Source organism: Dipodomys merriami, unplaced genomic scaffold (assembly GCF_024711535.1).
Source record: "Dipodomys merriami isolate MVZ:Mamm:240054 unplaced genomic scaffold, mDipMer1.0.p SCAF_8, whole genome shotgun sequence".
NCBI lineage: Eukaryota > Metazoa > Chordata > Mammalia > Rodentia > Heteromyidae > Dipodomys > Dipodomys merriami.
The window spans coordinates 3,684,109-3,699,265 of NW_027206401.1; the positions used below are offsets into that span (position 1 = coordinate 3,684,109).

At 41.0% G+C, this 15,157-nt stretch overlaps 1 protein-coding gene across 1 annotated transcript in view; it reads right to left on the reverse strand.

The window, feature by feature from the left end:
• Pacrg (parkin coregulated) overlaps positions 1–15,157 on the reverse strand; it is a 376,899-nt gene that overhangs the window by 156,781 nt on the left and 204,961 nt on the right. The window contains exon 4 of the mRNA XM_070010826.1: positions 7,987–8,136. Within this exon, the coding sequence (XP_069866927.1) occupies positions 7,987–8,136 (150 nt within the window). The remainder of the gene's footprint in view (positions 1–7,986; positions 8,137–15,157) is intronic.

A 15,157-nucleotide genomic window follows, 5' to 3' on the forward strand; every position in this document is an offset into this window, starting at 1 on the left:
TCTATCTATCTATCTATCTATCTATCTATCTATCTATCCATCTATTTAGCTAGCTAGCTAGCTAGCTAGCTAAAGATAATACATTGAAGTTCACTGACCAGTGTTTGAAAAGTGGAGGATTGAGAGAATATAATGTGTAGGTGCACGTGTCTGTTGGATTATCACATTGATGTTCACTTGAACTATTGATATACACTGATTTAAAATTTTAGAAAGACTAAGAAATAGAGGTGAAGGCTGCCCACCCCTGTTCCCAGGCAAGCTTCATGCAGGAGCCCAGGGAGAATACCCAAGGGCAATTCAAGATCCCAGGACCGTGAGATCCAAAGTGCTGGCAGAACTTGGAGTGAGCAGAACAATCCAGGCCCCTGTTCAGTTCCAGGGTGGTTGGGAAAGGCTCCCCTCTGAATGCAGCTTACTTTAAACTTGCCTTAATTATTTCATGAATAGTGACTATTCAACATAACAATTATACTTGGTGACATTCTTATATTCTCTGCCCAGTCCACAAAGAGACTTTTAAAATGTCATTTGTTGGCACAAGATTTGCATATCAAGGAAAATGAAAAGGAGACTTTAATTATCAGAAAGCCTACAATAGGTGATATTTTAGGTGGTTTGAAAAGTACGACTTAAGATTTGATGGAATGAAGAGGCCTTGTTCAATTCAAGCTTTAGAAAGACCTATTTGCTTTCTTTCCCAGATTAAGTAAAACTTTCTGTTGCCTAAATAGAAAAGAGCACTGTTTTCTCCTGGGTAAATATCTGCATGCCTGTTCACTTGGGGCCCATTTGAGTTTTTAAATACATTAAGGCATATTGTATGGGCTTCTTCAGGCATATCTTAAAAGCCTTAGCTCAGAAATGTGCATTTCCAGCTAGCAAGAGGGAACTGGAAACTATCTGGAATCCAGTCATTTTGCCACTAGATCTTGTGGGTGATTGCAGAAGGGCGTGGAGGGAGAGGCTTTGCAAACACGTTGAGCAAACACTCAGCTGTCCTACGTGCACACTGTGGATGGGAGACAGGCAGAGAAAGGAGAACTCGGCATCGCCGGTGGTGGGCGGCCCATCCCATACCCAGCAGCTGGGGCTCCTCTGTACCACACATCTGCTGTCACACAGCAGTCACCTTTACACCACAGCTTCAGACAGGAACAAGAAAGACTCTCGCGGGCATGTCTTCTCAGGTAAACTGGGCTTGCTACTGGGCAGGGCACTATGGAGTCCTGTTGGGTCATGCTTCACCCGTGGTTTGATGTTCCGGGCAGCTAGATCTCGGAAGCATGGCTATACCTTTGTGAGTTGTTCTGTTCTAACGATGGTGTCTCCTCCCTTTGCCCTTCCAAAAAGTTACTTCCCATCCCTGTGCCTTTCCAGGAGATTCTGCCACCTCTTTGGCTGTCCTGAATTCTACTGTCTAGAGGATCCCTGCCTAAATGATGATGATGAACTGCCAGGTTATCTTTCTTTGGATCTCCAGAACCCACATCATCTGGAGACCTTCAGACAGTATCCGCACCTACAACCTCTCCTTAGCTTTGAGTTCTGTACATCAACCAACATGAAGCATGGAAACAGCACTGAGATCTGACTTGCAGAAGAATCATGTGTGTGTGTAGAAAAAGCATAGGAACGGACCCGGGAGCTCTAGGTCCATGGTGGCACTCCTGTCAGTGGAAATGATGAAGACCCTTCCTGCCTTCTGTCTTTACTGCACCTCCCACACTCTCTACAGAAATTCTTTGTGCCTCAGTTTCCCAAGATGGAGCTTGAAGGAAATGAGCCCTTCTGTCTTCCCGAGACACTGGTCCCTTCCCACTGGCTCTCCTCTCTTGAACGCTGCTTTTGAGTGGCGAGTGGCGGGATGTGCCTCCAGGAGCAATGCTTTCAAGAGCATGCAATGACCAGGGTGACACAGCCACTGCAGATAAAAGCTGGAGAAACACGGGAACTGGTATGCAAAGATGTAGACAGAGAGACTGCGGATACCAGAGCTACTTACAAGCTGAAAGCCACGTGTCTGTTGGGAAAGGGCTGGGATTTTAAAAGGTCATAGTGGCAGAGAGTTTTTAGTCAGCCTCTTGACCCAACTTCATGTTTAAATCTATCAGCCCTCCTCTGAAATGAATGGATGGGTCCAAGGGAAGAGCTGAAACTATCTGGGATAGGAGATTGAACAGTGACTCTTTGTCCAAACTAATTAATGCAAGAAGGAATTATTAGCATTTAGAAAATAAATTTTGTGTTATATTTCTGATTACAGGCATGTAGTACAGGTACACATAATTCTTGACATTTATTTTGGATCTAACCATCTCACTAAATGGATCCTTGGTAGGAACACATAAAACCACAGATCTACATGTTCTTTCCAAAGCCAATAAATAAAGGCAGACAATACAAAGTAAGGTGTACCAAACACATGCTCACTTGCAAAGCAACTTCATTTGCGCTCCATGATTCATCCCAACTCCAAGTGGACATGCCTGCCAAGTGTCCTCCTTACAGCATACAATACACTAATCCTGTGTCCTCATGCAGAGCCTTGAGGAATTACAGAGTTGTCACGAGAGGAGCACAAAGGCACGAGGCCTACATGCATCTGATCATGCAAAACAATATTTATCAAAACAAACTCCAGGAAATGGAAAAAAAGAAATTTCAGAGAGCTTCTTTTCCTCTTCAAGTTTCACTTCTTTAAGATCAATGTCCCTGATTCCTCCCAATGTTCATCAGATAGATTTCAATTGAGGCAGCACACCTGTTTCTCTCTGGAAATGATGGGCTACCTCTCAGAGCAGCCAAGCTATAAGGGCCAAGACTGAAGGAATGGGTCCAGTCACACAGGCCAGGCTAGCACGCGGACCCTACAGAGCACGCACTGACCGACCGGCGGATTCACTATCTCATGGGGACAAGGAGGCGTCATAATGCTTAATTAAGTATAAATTATAGAGATGTTCAGATTAAAATGCCTCTAAACATGTTCTGGAGCTAGGTTGTGCTACTGGGATTTTATTTAGGCTAGCTATATTAGTCCTCATGCAAGAAGTGCTCAAAGAGACTAGAAATATCTCTGACAAGCCAAATCTAACTTTCCAAAATTTGGAGATAGTAGTTCTAATAATTTCTTTAATGAGTTAAGATAATTTAATGCTTTCAAATCTAATAAATAAATGATTTCCAAGCAACTTTGAAGCAAATTTTCAAAATGTACATCATGAGACTCAAATTGTTCAGAATCTCATAGGAAATAAACTTTAATTCCAAATCAAGCTTACATTTCTATGAGAAGTAATCAATTTGAGCTGATTTTAATATCGAAAAACTGAACTTTTTGATCAGGGCTCACAGAAGTGCCTAAGAAGGCTTGAATAGGATTGCCTGAGAATGATTAAGCTCTTAGGAGACATTGTTTAAAAAAGTCAGTATAAAATCATTGTTTCTATTTCATAGGGGCCACTTACATTTCAGGTCAAACACACAGTACAAATATCTTAAAATTGAGCAAACATAGTCTATTCTTTAAATTACATGCATTGATGTTTCTGAATTTGAATTGAATTGAATTGAATGTTTTAAGTCCCTTGAAGCTGGATGTGGTGGCTCATACCAGTAATCCCAGCTCCTCAGGAGATCTAAGGTAGGAGGATGCAGGTCTGAGGCCTACCTAGGGCAAAATTCAAGACCTCTGACAAAAATAACTAAAACAAACAAAGACTAGGGATGTGGCTCAAGTGGTACTAAGCATGAGACCCTGAGGTCAAACCCCAGTGCTGAAAAACCAACAACAACAAAACCAAACCCAAGGCTTTTTCATGATTTTCTTTTAACTAATCCCTAGGGCTACATATCCCAGATTTATATTACACTATCTTAAGTCTTTGGTTTCTACAAGCATGGGGAGAGGATATTTAATACTTTCATTTACTTATTTTTTTCACACACAATGGGAGAAATGTAAGCTATTATCTATCTGGGTTCTGATGCCTGGACATATATTTTTTTGGGCAGGGGACATTTCATGACTACTGCGCAGTTAGAAACACAGGGTCCAAATTAAGGAAATGAGTTTTCTGCACAGTTCTGATCTGCCGGCAGAGCCTGTATTTTGGCTGTAAATGTTTTAATGTCGTTTATGGGCTCATGCTTCTCAATGTAATACATCACATCATTAATTTTGTGGTTTCATTTCTGAAAGCTATAAATGGAACATTCCCATTGTCTTAATTTTCTGTAACCTTTAATAACATTTGTGAAAGAACATGGGAGGGATGAAATGGCTATTGGCTCTATGACAAATATATTCTGGGAATATTTTATAGAAACTGCTATCTCTCTCACACCCCCAGAATAATCACTTGGAGAAGCAGCATGCTTTAGACATCTAAAATTCATTGTTTCAATGCAGAGAATAAGCTCAAACGGAGGAACAGTTGGGTTGGCCAGAATGCACTCTGAGCCTGGTTTCTTCATCTGTCTCAGGAAGGCCTATCTTTCAAAAAAATAAAAACCACAGAAAAAAATGTGGCATTTACCCAAACACTTGTTACACATTTGCACGTAAACACTCTGCCAGGAAAGAGATTTGAAAACCATTTATCCTTGAATGAGTCCTTATTTGAGTGCTCACCTGGCATTTGGCCATTAGAGGCAGACGGAGCCTTCTAAGCTAAGGGATTGATGGACAGCTGGTGAGACCAGGAGGCTGAGCCTCCTCCCCTGGGCACAGAAGGCCCACAGTGATGACGAGTACCCAACGCAGTGTCAAGTTTCCACACAGTACCTACAACTGCCTAGCCATGTTACTGTGTGATCGCTTATATAATATTACTGTATTTTATATAAGATCACATAACTATGTAACACTGAATATGTACATCTTAAATGTGCAATAATAATGATGGCTATTTTATTTAACTCAGAGTAAAGGTCAGGCTCCATATATAATCCCAACCTTTGTGAAAAGTTGTCATTGCGTGACATTATAATTCGGGTATTGTGTCGCTCCCCCAAGAAGTCTTATGTGTGGAAGAGTTGGTTCCAGGGTAATGGCACTATTTGAGGCACTCTGGAAATTGTCTGAGGTGGGGTCATGTTTGCTGTGTATTTGGAGGCAGCATCTTGTCCTGGGTTCCAGTCTTCCTCAACCTCCTCTTCTGCCAGGAAGGAAATTCTGCCTCAGCAGGGACCCAGAATCAACGGAGGACTATGGACTGAATCCTGGACAGCAAAGGATTGTGGACTGAAACCATGGGCCAAAATAAATCCTGTCAGCTTTAGTCGTTTATGTCAAGGAATCTGTCATAACAGCAAAGAATCCTAACACATACATTTGGTGTAGATGAAATTTAAGACCCAAGAAGACCTTACATTTTGTGTGAGGTCACATGACATCTCTTCTGGCTCTAAAATGTTCCTCTTTATGCTATAAGACAGTCTACATCTTGTATTTATCCGAAGATGTTTTAATTAGAGAACAACTAAACCCAGTGGACAATGTTATTTCTCCATAAACCACAAAAGCACTAATTTTCTTACACACCAGAAGACCCTCCTGGGAGGGGCACCTGTTGTACATGTCATATGTACATGTCAGTGTAGATGTGGCATCACCCATGCTCTAAGAACCATGATGTGTTGCTTTTGTCAGGCTGGACCGCTGAAAAGACCGAGGGCCTGGTACTCCTCATAGTGGGCGATTGCTGAAAGATTTGTCCAGTTCCCTGACTGCTGGACCCCTATGGGTCATTTCAGAGAAAGTTCATTTAACATTAAAATAAGACAGTCATTGTAAAAAAGATCAGACACCAGAGCTAAGCCAAATCTTGCACGTTAAGGGGACAGAATGAAGGGCAGGGTCATTAGATTTGAAAGAATATCTCTTTTTTTCTTTTTGTCATTTCTATCTGGTCTCGTTCCCAAAAGGATTTTGTGGTGGGAACTTGAAAGAAATGTATTTGAATCTGAGTTTAACAAGATATTGATTTACATAAAAGACAGGGGGAAAGAGGAAATGAAATAGAGACCTGAAATTGTTACCAAGAATATTGATGTTTAGGTTGAGTTCTACAACTGCATATTTCTAATGTGGTTTTAATTTGTAAATAATTATATATGTTACTGAGGATGTTTGCTTAAATAAAATAATTATGGTTCTGTGAGTGTAGCTGCTAGAATCATGAGACAGGATTTATTAAACTACTATTAAGACTAAGTTATTTTCCTGGTAAAAGTACTTCTTGACCTCGAAATCCTATGATGAACTTCTTCTGGCAGAATTGGACCTAGGACAACTCAATAACTTGGAGAAATTATTTGAGTTCTCACAGCCAGAGTGTTACAGGTTTGTAATAGGACCCTCTGAAAATACAGCACACTGTACCATGGCGTTTTAGTGACAGGTGTCTGAGATAAGGAAAAAGGAGGCTGGAGTTAATATTTCCCCTCATGTGTCAGGAAAAATAGTTCAAACATAGAATTCCTGATGAATGTGTTAAGAACAGTTCCTAAAGAATTAGCTGTGTTTGGGATCAGTGGAAGATTGCAACATCAACCCCAAATTTCTCAGTGATCAACACTCAACAAGGACACATTGATTTAAACATAGTGAATGCACTCAGGGTTCCTTTTATGAACCGTAACTCTATACATGTATAGTTGCACAGGTGTTCAATCCTGCTATCTGGTAAAATATGAATTATAAATGCAGAATATTTATATAAATATTTCATATAGAATACAAATGCTATCTATAAAGTATTAAGTTTTGACAATTACAGATTCAAATTAAAAAAAAGACTCAAATGATTGAAAATCAATTTTTAGTTTCCTAAAAGTATCTCTGCCATTTGCTTCAGTGACCCCATGAAGAGTAGTTCTTCCATAGTCAAGTCCTTACAAGCCTTCCTAACCTTCACGCCTCTGCTTGGAGTCCTTTCTACTGAGTACATATGATAGTAAGCATATAATTAGGTACCACAGTGAAAGAGCTTCTGAGAATTCGACAACACAATTGCTAGCATTACATCTGAAGCAGACTTAATAGCAATTTAGTCATAATAGTGATTGTAAACAACAGGTTTGTCTGTGCAGGGACCGTGCCACATTCTCTGCTTTGTGTTTGATTCTTTCCTCTCATATGTACAACAAGCAGATCATGCAGCAAAAAGCCCACACAGTGTTCCACTAAATTACCAACTTGCTTACAAGCCTGTCAGAAATGAGCTTCAATTGTTGACTTAGCCCATGGACGTGAGATATATGGAACTTGGAAGTTAGCAACCATGAATGAAACTATATTCAGACAGTTTAGAGGAAAACATCATGGCAACAAACAGAACATGCCCATGGCTGCAAGTTACGAGGGCAAACAGACTCATCTGAGCTGGTCTTGTTTTCCAAAGCTTATAGAGTAACATTTCCCAAAGATAAATTTACCAGCGTATATATTTTACTCAGTACTTACCAACCATAAGTAACTACAAATTATTAATGACCAACTATTCAATAATTTGTAACTATCAAATTAAAAGAATTATTTCTTTTGTCAGAAATGGGAGAGCAGGTATTAAAATGATCACCTCCATCTACAAGATTTCAATAGTGCCTAGTGCCTTATTAGTTTTTTAAAAAGTCAACCCACATTTCTGAAAGGTAGCATTACTATGAAGAAAAGGGACAAACTCAAAACCTATATCCAAAGACCACCGACAGAAAACACCTCTGCAGTTTAGTTACTGGAAGCCTGCAGAAGTGCTTCAGTGCTCTGCAGTGGTTTGGAGGCTGAGTGTGTGAGGAGCAATGCACGAGGTTGGTGGTATGCTGTTTCCCTGGGAGCCACGGGAGAAGGTTGGTTCAGATCTTCGGGTGGACTGGGGTTTGCGCACAGTGGTAAGTCCTGACTGTGTTGTTCATGAACGCTAACTCAAACCACTCCCTCATTTTAGAACCTAAAAGGCATGCGGCCCTGAGATGACTCACCATTCATGTTCTTAAAGATGTTCAGGATGGGGAGGATTTGCCGGTAGTAGGGCACCAACGCCTCGCCCACCATCTCAGCCGACACGATCAGGTGCTGGAGGACTTTGAGCGTGACGCAGATGACCTGTCGATTTCGGAGGTTCAAGGCATCTGGATGGTGGGAAAACAAACAAGCAGAAAGCACTAAGCGAGAGTGGTTGCACGGGTGCTCTGTGACGGTGGGAAAACAAACAAGCAGAAAGCACTAAGCAAGAGTGGTTGCACGGGTGCTCTGTGGCTGCGGCCCTGGGCCATACCTTTCAGCCCCAGAACCATCAGCGGCATGCTATGCCAGTACTCATTACTGCCCAGCTTAAAGTCATTCCTCACCAAACTTCAGCTTGCCTTCCCTCCAGAGAAGGGGCTGATGGTGTGAGCGGGAACAGAAGGTTAAGAACCATTGGTGTACCTGGGTTTAGAGGATGCAGAGGCCATTGGCAGTAGACACATTTTTTAGGTAATCACCTCTTTCTGCTGAACGTCCATGCTATTCTTTCTTTAAATTACTCATTTACTTTATTGTTATTATAGAAGGTACAGAGGGATTACAAATACATGAATCAGGTAATGAGCACATTTCCTTTCATACGGTGTCTTCTGTTCCCTCCCCCTCTCCCAGTCCCTCCCTCACATCTCCACCCACGAGTTGCGTAGTTCACTTTAATCAGTGTCCAGTGAGCTCCACTGCTGTACTTTTTCACCCTTTTCTCTTCAAGCTCTGTACCCTCCTCCCACAACCCTTCTGAAGACACACACTTGAATACCTCCTACATAAGGTAAAGAAGACAACATCATCAAAATATGAAAACTTTAAAAAAAGGAGAAGTCTCTCTTGTTTTGATATATTAGAGTTTCTTTCAATAAGTATGTTATTCAATATTTATATTAGTATCTTTCAATATGTATATTATTCATTCAATATATATATTGTGCCTTTGTACTTCTCTCATAATAGTATCCTCTTTTGGTCTCACTGTATGTGAGTATCTAGAATCCTGTATAATTTGTCATATCCCAGTGTGTTTTAGATCAACCTAATTTCTACCTATCAGCTAGAATATGTGTTGTGTATCTCTCTGAGCTTGGCTTACCTCATGTAACATGATTTGTTCTAGTTCCACCCATTTCCCTGCCAATGACATTATTTTATTCTTTCTAATGGTGGTGTAAAATTCCATTGTGTATAGATTCCACATTTTTGGATCCACTCATCTATTGTAGGGCATCTGGTCTGTTTCCATAACTTGGCTATTGTGAACAATACAGCAATGAACATGGGTGTGCAGATGTCCTTATCATATCCATATCATGTTCAGAGTAGATGTGTAGGAGTGGTAGGGCTGGGTCACAGGGCAGATCTATGTTTAGTTTCTTAAGTAACCTCCAGACTGCTGTCCAGAGCAGTTGTAATAGTTTACATTTGCACCAACAGTACAGTAGGGTTCCTTTTTCTCCACATTCCTGCCAGCATGTGTTGAATTCCCAATGCGGTGGCTAATTTAACTGGGGTGAGATGGAATCTCAGATTTATTTTGATTTGCATTTCCTTTACGGCCAGATATCAATCCAAGCTCTTCTTAAAGCCATTATCAGAGAACAAAATGTAATTTTGGAAAGGCAGGCTGGGCTAGATGGCTGTGTGAAGAATCTACAGGCGGGTTCACAATACCATGAATATTCTTGGTAGACCGTAAACAGATCATAGACTGTATCTCAATTCTTAAAAAGGTAAGAGGAAAACCAAATCTTTTAAGTATTCAGTTAGAAAGAATTAACAATAACTATGAGGGACTAGGGAAATACAATTTTAAAGAGCAGCTCTGAGTGCCAAGCAGCGAACTGTATATCAGAGAAAGAACAAGGCACGAATTGCCAGGTAACCGGGGAGGCGCTCCTCTGCAGGCGTGCTTCAGTGGGAATGCAGGGGGTGAGGAATTAGCATCTGACTCCGGCTTGTGAACTTTCCTGGCACCCATTCTACTTCTTAGTGAAAAAGAGTGACATGCTCTTAAATCCTGTCACTTATGGAGGGAAAATGGCAACCAGACTATCAGAAGAGATCATGCTTTGGTGAACACAACCGGAAGAAACTTTTGGCATCGCAGTTCCAGCTCATATTCGTGAAAGTTCTGGTCTTTCCTCTCAGCTTCAAATTCAGTGTGGACTAAAGATATATTTCCCTCAGTGAGCTTTCCCTTTATTTTATGTTTCTTGAATTTATTAATGATACAACCTAGCTGGTTCCCAAGTCGTTTAAAGCCAGCCAGTCATTTCTCACTCCCCAAGTTGCAAAATCATCTGTCTTTCTTTTCATTATGGGCGTTCCTCCTCCTCCTCCTCCTCCTCCTCCTCCTCCTCCTCCTCCTCCTCCTCTTCTGTCTTCTCCTCCTCTTCTTCCTCCTCCTCCTCCTCAGGTCCTCCATCATCCACTTTTATCTCTGGTCTAGGCCTCCATTCTCTCCTGGTCTGGCTCTCCATCTTCACCTCCATTCTCCTAGTCCCAGCTTCTCATCCTCCCCTCCTTTCCTCTAGTCTGGGCCTCTGTCCTCATGATCACTCCTCTTTGTCCTAGCCCTTGAGACTCTTAAGACCGGAGCACGTGCGTGCGGCTAGGCTAGCACACGTCTCTTCTTCCTGACATCCCCCTGCCCTCAGCCTGGCTTCCTGCTGCGAGAGCTAGGCAAGCCTCTCACCACTGTTCCCAGAGCTCAGAGTCTGACCTCTCCATTTCCTACAGAGTAAAGGACAACTAGCCAGACATAGAGCACACAATTAGGGTAAGCTAAAATAGAAGTAAATCCTTAGCTCAAAGTCTAAGAGTATAAATAATCACTTAGCAGTTTCACAGGTATTTCCTGTGCAATCACATGAAAGTTTAGAAAATTAAATGCATTAAAAACAACCACAAAGAAAAACCTCTTGTGTCCATGTCTTGGAGTTCATTTGGCTTAGTGTCATCTTGTATGAACATACTTTTGTTTCTTTTGTGTGTTCTTCCCCCTGTGGTATATCCCTGTTGTCTCTGTATTTGATTTTGGTACCCTGGTACTGTGTGGTATATGTTTATTTGAATTAGGGAAGGGAAGGGAAGCAACAGAATGGTGAGACAAAGAAGCAGGGCAACAGTGATAAACACAAGACAATATGTTGGAAATGATCTGTACAACTTGGGGATGGGGAGGAATGGGGGGAGGGAAAGCACAAAAAAAATGAGGGAAGGGGTAACAAGTTTGACAAGAAATCTACTTATTAACTTACTTATGTAACTGTAACCCCTCTGTATATCACCTTGACAATAAAAAATAAATAAATGAAAAACTGAAAAGGAAAAAAAATTAAGTGCAGTCAACTCTACCAGCAGTGAAGCTGGGATCTGGGTATGAAACCCCTCAGCCACTACGACTTCTGGCCCAGTTAAGACCAGCTTCTCATTCCATTTGAAAGGAAACACACGTGTAAGTAGAGGCACTTAGGTTTTACCCAGGGAGCCCACCTAAATATAACTGCAGAACTTGGTAACTCAGAAGCTCCTATTACAGCGTTTAAACATTTTGCAGGCCGTATTGTGTCTTCTGAAAAACAACTAAAGATAGAATGCTGTATGAGAGTCTAAAAGCCGCAGCAAGGAGACGGTGAAGTGTGGGGCATGGGGCATGGGTCGAGGTGAGAGGCGCAAGGACCCCCTGTGTGGCAGTCAGTGTGGGGCTCCTTTTCCATCCCACCGCTCTCCCTTTCCAGAATCCACTGGTTACCAAACGGCCTTGCAGCCCAGCTCAGGTTCCCAGATGAGGTGGGGGAGTGTGCAGGAAGGCTGCCCCGAGGCCTCAGGTCTGTGGGCGCTGTTTTTAAGCCTCCCAGAGAAGCCCAACAGGTTTAGGAGGTCTCTGGAGGGCACAGGTGGTGTGGCAGCACGTAACACATGTGTTGAGTGCGTAAAGTAGCTCAAGACTTAACTGAGCGCTTTACACATTTCAGTTTACTAATAATGCTCTTCCATCCAACATTTATGGAGAATGAATTGCTGCTCCAGGGATGGGAATGAACAAGACAGATGCGGGACCACCTCTTAGGGTTTATAGAATAGCATGGAAGATGGTAACTAAGGAAACACTGTATGTTCCCCTAAGAAGAGCAGGACATTGAAGCCACTGTCACAGCAGTGCCTAGCCTGCTGTGGGTTGTGGGAGCCTCGCGGGGAGGAAGCCGGATGGACAGATGCTGTTAGGTGGAGAGGTTCTAAGAGAAGGGACAGTATGCTAGGAGTGGGCCCCCTAAGAGAAGGGAGTCATTTATCTTCCTAACAAGGGGTATGTTACAGTTTGCATTGATGAGACTCCATTGAGACACTTGGAATCACAGCCCCGATAGGAAAGAAAGACCCTAAGTAGTACTGTCATCGTCAATACATCACCAGGCACTGTCCACACACAGGGATCAAAGCAGGAATGAGAGATTCTGACTTTTGCATGGTAAGAGTGTGGATAAGTAAGGTGTATTTATCAGGAGATGAAGACCATAGTACTTTTTCCTTGTCATCTCATCTTATTGAAGTCACACAGGATCAGATTGTGGGGGTCTGGGGTTTCTGCCTGATGCTCTTTCCCTCCTCGCTTCTTAAAAAAGGACTCACAACAGCACCTAGCTAAGAGTTTTAGGAACTGTGTAATGAGGGATGATGGGAGGTGGAAACAGCAGGTGGAGATGCTGACGCCGGCCTCCTGTCTAAACAAGAGTGCGGTTGGGTGTGCAGGGCTCCAATTTCCTGTGCAGGGTGTGTATCGGGAAAGGTTTCTGGGCGTGATCAAGTCGCCAGCACAGGGCTCCGAGAGTTCTCTGAGGAGGCTTAATGACTTTGAACACCGACTTATCAGGCTCTTCCTTTAGAGTGAGCATCCTAAATATGATGATAAAACAGCCTAGACTGTGCCTATCTAAATTAACACTGTAGTTCTGATATACAGAATATAGTGATTAAGAAATAACCCTGGTATACATTTATGAACAATTATTTTTGTTAGGCTTAAGCCATATATATAGCTATTTAATCATGGGGGTACGTTGGTGAGCTCTCTCAATATGGATAGATATTAAATTAATTAATATGGTCATGACACATCCTAATGAAGTATTATTGGGGTGACAATAACCAAAAATTAAATTTTCCTCTTATTGGCAGCTGAAACGGAATGCTATGAGCTCCTGAATGACCAGGTGCTAGCTGTGACATTTCCACAGTGGCTAGGAGATAAATCTGAGTGTGTGAAAACTCTTAAATGTCATCAGGAGGAGTGTGTGTGTGTACACGCATTTGCACATTTATGCATGCATATAGGCAAACACACACTGGGTTACTACTGGGGCTTGAACTCAGGACCTTATGTTTGTACATAGTTTTTTTTTCTCAAGGCTGGTGCTCTATCACTTGAGCCACAACTACAATTCTGGTCTTTTGCTAGTTAGTTTACTGGAAATAAGAGACTCTTGGGTTTGTCTGCTTGGCTTGGCTTCAAACAGCAATTCTCAGATCTCAGCCTCCTGAGTAGCAAGGATTACAGGGGTGAGTCACCAGGTGACTCTTTCATCCTTCCTTCCTTCCTTCCTTCCTTCCTTCCTTCCTTCCTTCCTTCCTTCCTTCCTTCCTTCCTTCCTTCCTTCCTTCTTTCCTTTTTGTTATTTTACTGTGTATCTCCACATGTTTCTATATTTTCTTCCAAATTCCTGGAGAACTTAGATATAACATTAAGTTGGAAGTCTTTTTGTTCTTATTGTCCCAATGGAATTAAAGAAAGATTTTTTTGAGAAAAAAAGTTATTTTCCTTTTAAAAAGTATGTTAACAGATATAAAGAGAATATGATTCTGTAGGATGAAAGAAGAGAAGGTGTTTATTCTTGTGTTGATGGGCTTGAAAGCTATTGTCAAGAAGTAAGTAAAGACTTTGAACTCAAGATTTAAGGTTTGCAAAGGCTCTGAACACAAGGACTCCACTGACTTCCTGAAACCTTTCTATTCAGAAAGCTGGGTTTCTATTGTGCAGCTTGCTGCCTTCAAGTATAATCAACAAGACAGAGCTTACAGATAGAGAAATTGCTGAAGAATAAAGAAAAAATAATTTGATGTCAAAGTGATAAAATTTATTCATCTTAAACAGCTTAAACTACATGTACAGATTTCTTGGGTCTAAAATCCATTATTTCTATGACATTTTGCAAAGTGAGAACATTTTCTACCATTAGAGATGGTTTGCTACTAGGGAGTTAGAAAACACAGAAATATTTTCACTAGTTTCTCTCTTAAAACCAGAATACCAAACAAAATGAAAAGCAAATAAGAAATTCAGTAACATATTTTTGACACTTTCTGTAAACATTAATATCCTTAATATAAAAATAGCTGTCATTATCTAGTAAAAGAATGAATCTTCTCATTAAAAATGGGCTAAAGATAGAAGTAGATTTTGTACAAGCCAATGAACAAATGTTCTAGATTGTTCAGACTCATTAGTAATTAGTATGTACTGTAAATATTTTATAATATATATAAATTATATATTTTATAAAATATATTATATTTTTAAATATATAAAATAGAGTAGCAAAACATTGAAAATTTAACACTCAGAAAAGGAACAGGTTTGGGGGAAAAAGTACCTTCACAGATGCATATTATAAATCCTTCCAATTTTTCTATAAGGCAAACTTAGCAAGACTATGCCTGAAAGCCAAACAGATCTGTATAATGCTTCTAATACTTATTCTAGCAGTCTTGAGGGGCTTGAATATAGAGTGCATAGGTTGAATGTAGAGTGCATGGAGGTATATGAAATAAGCAGCATTATTTGTAATTAGAAGCTACCTAAATGTTCTAGTAATAATATTTTGCTTTAGTAAAATGCAAAATATCTGTACAGTGGAAAATTATACAACAATTAGTTATCTACTAGGAAAAAACGCAAGGAAATGTTCATGAAGTATACATGAATAGATTCTGTAGCACATTTGCATGATGGCCCTATACTTAGCTGCCAACCTCAGGGAGTGGCTTTCCCATACTACGGTGGCAGGATTTAGTTTCTTTACATCCGAGACAGTGCTTGCCAACAAATTCTATGGACTCTTCCTGCAACTGTGCAGA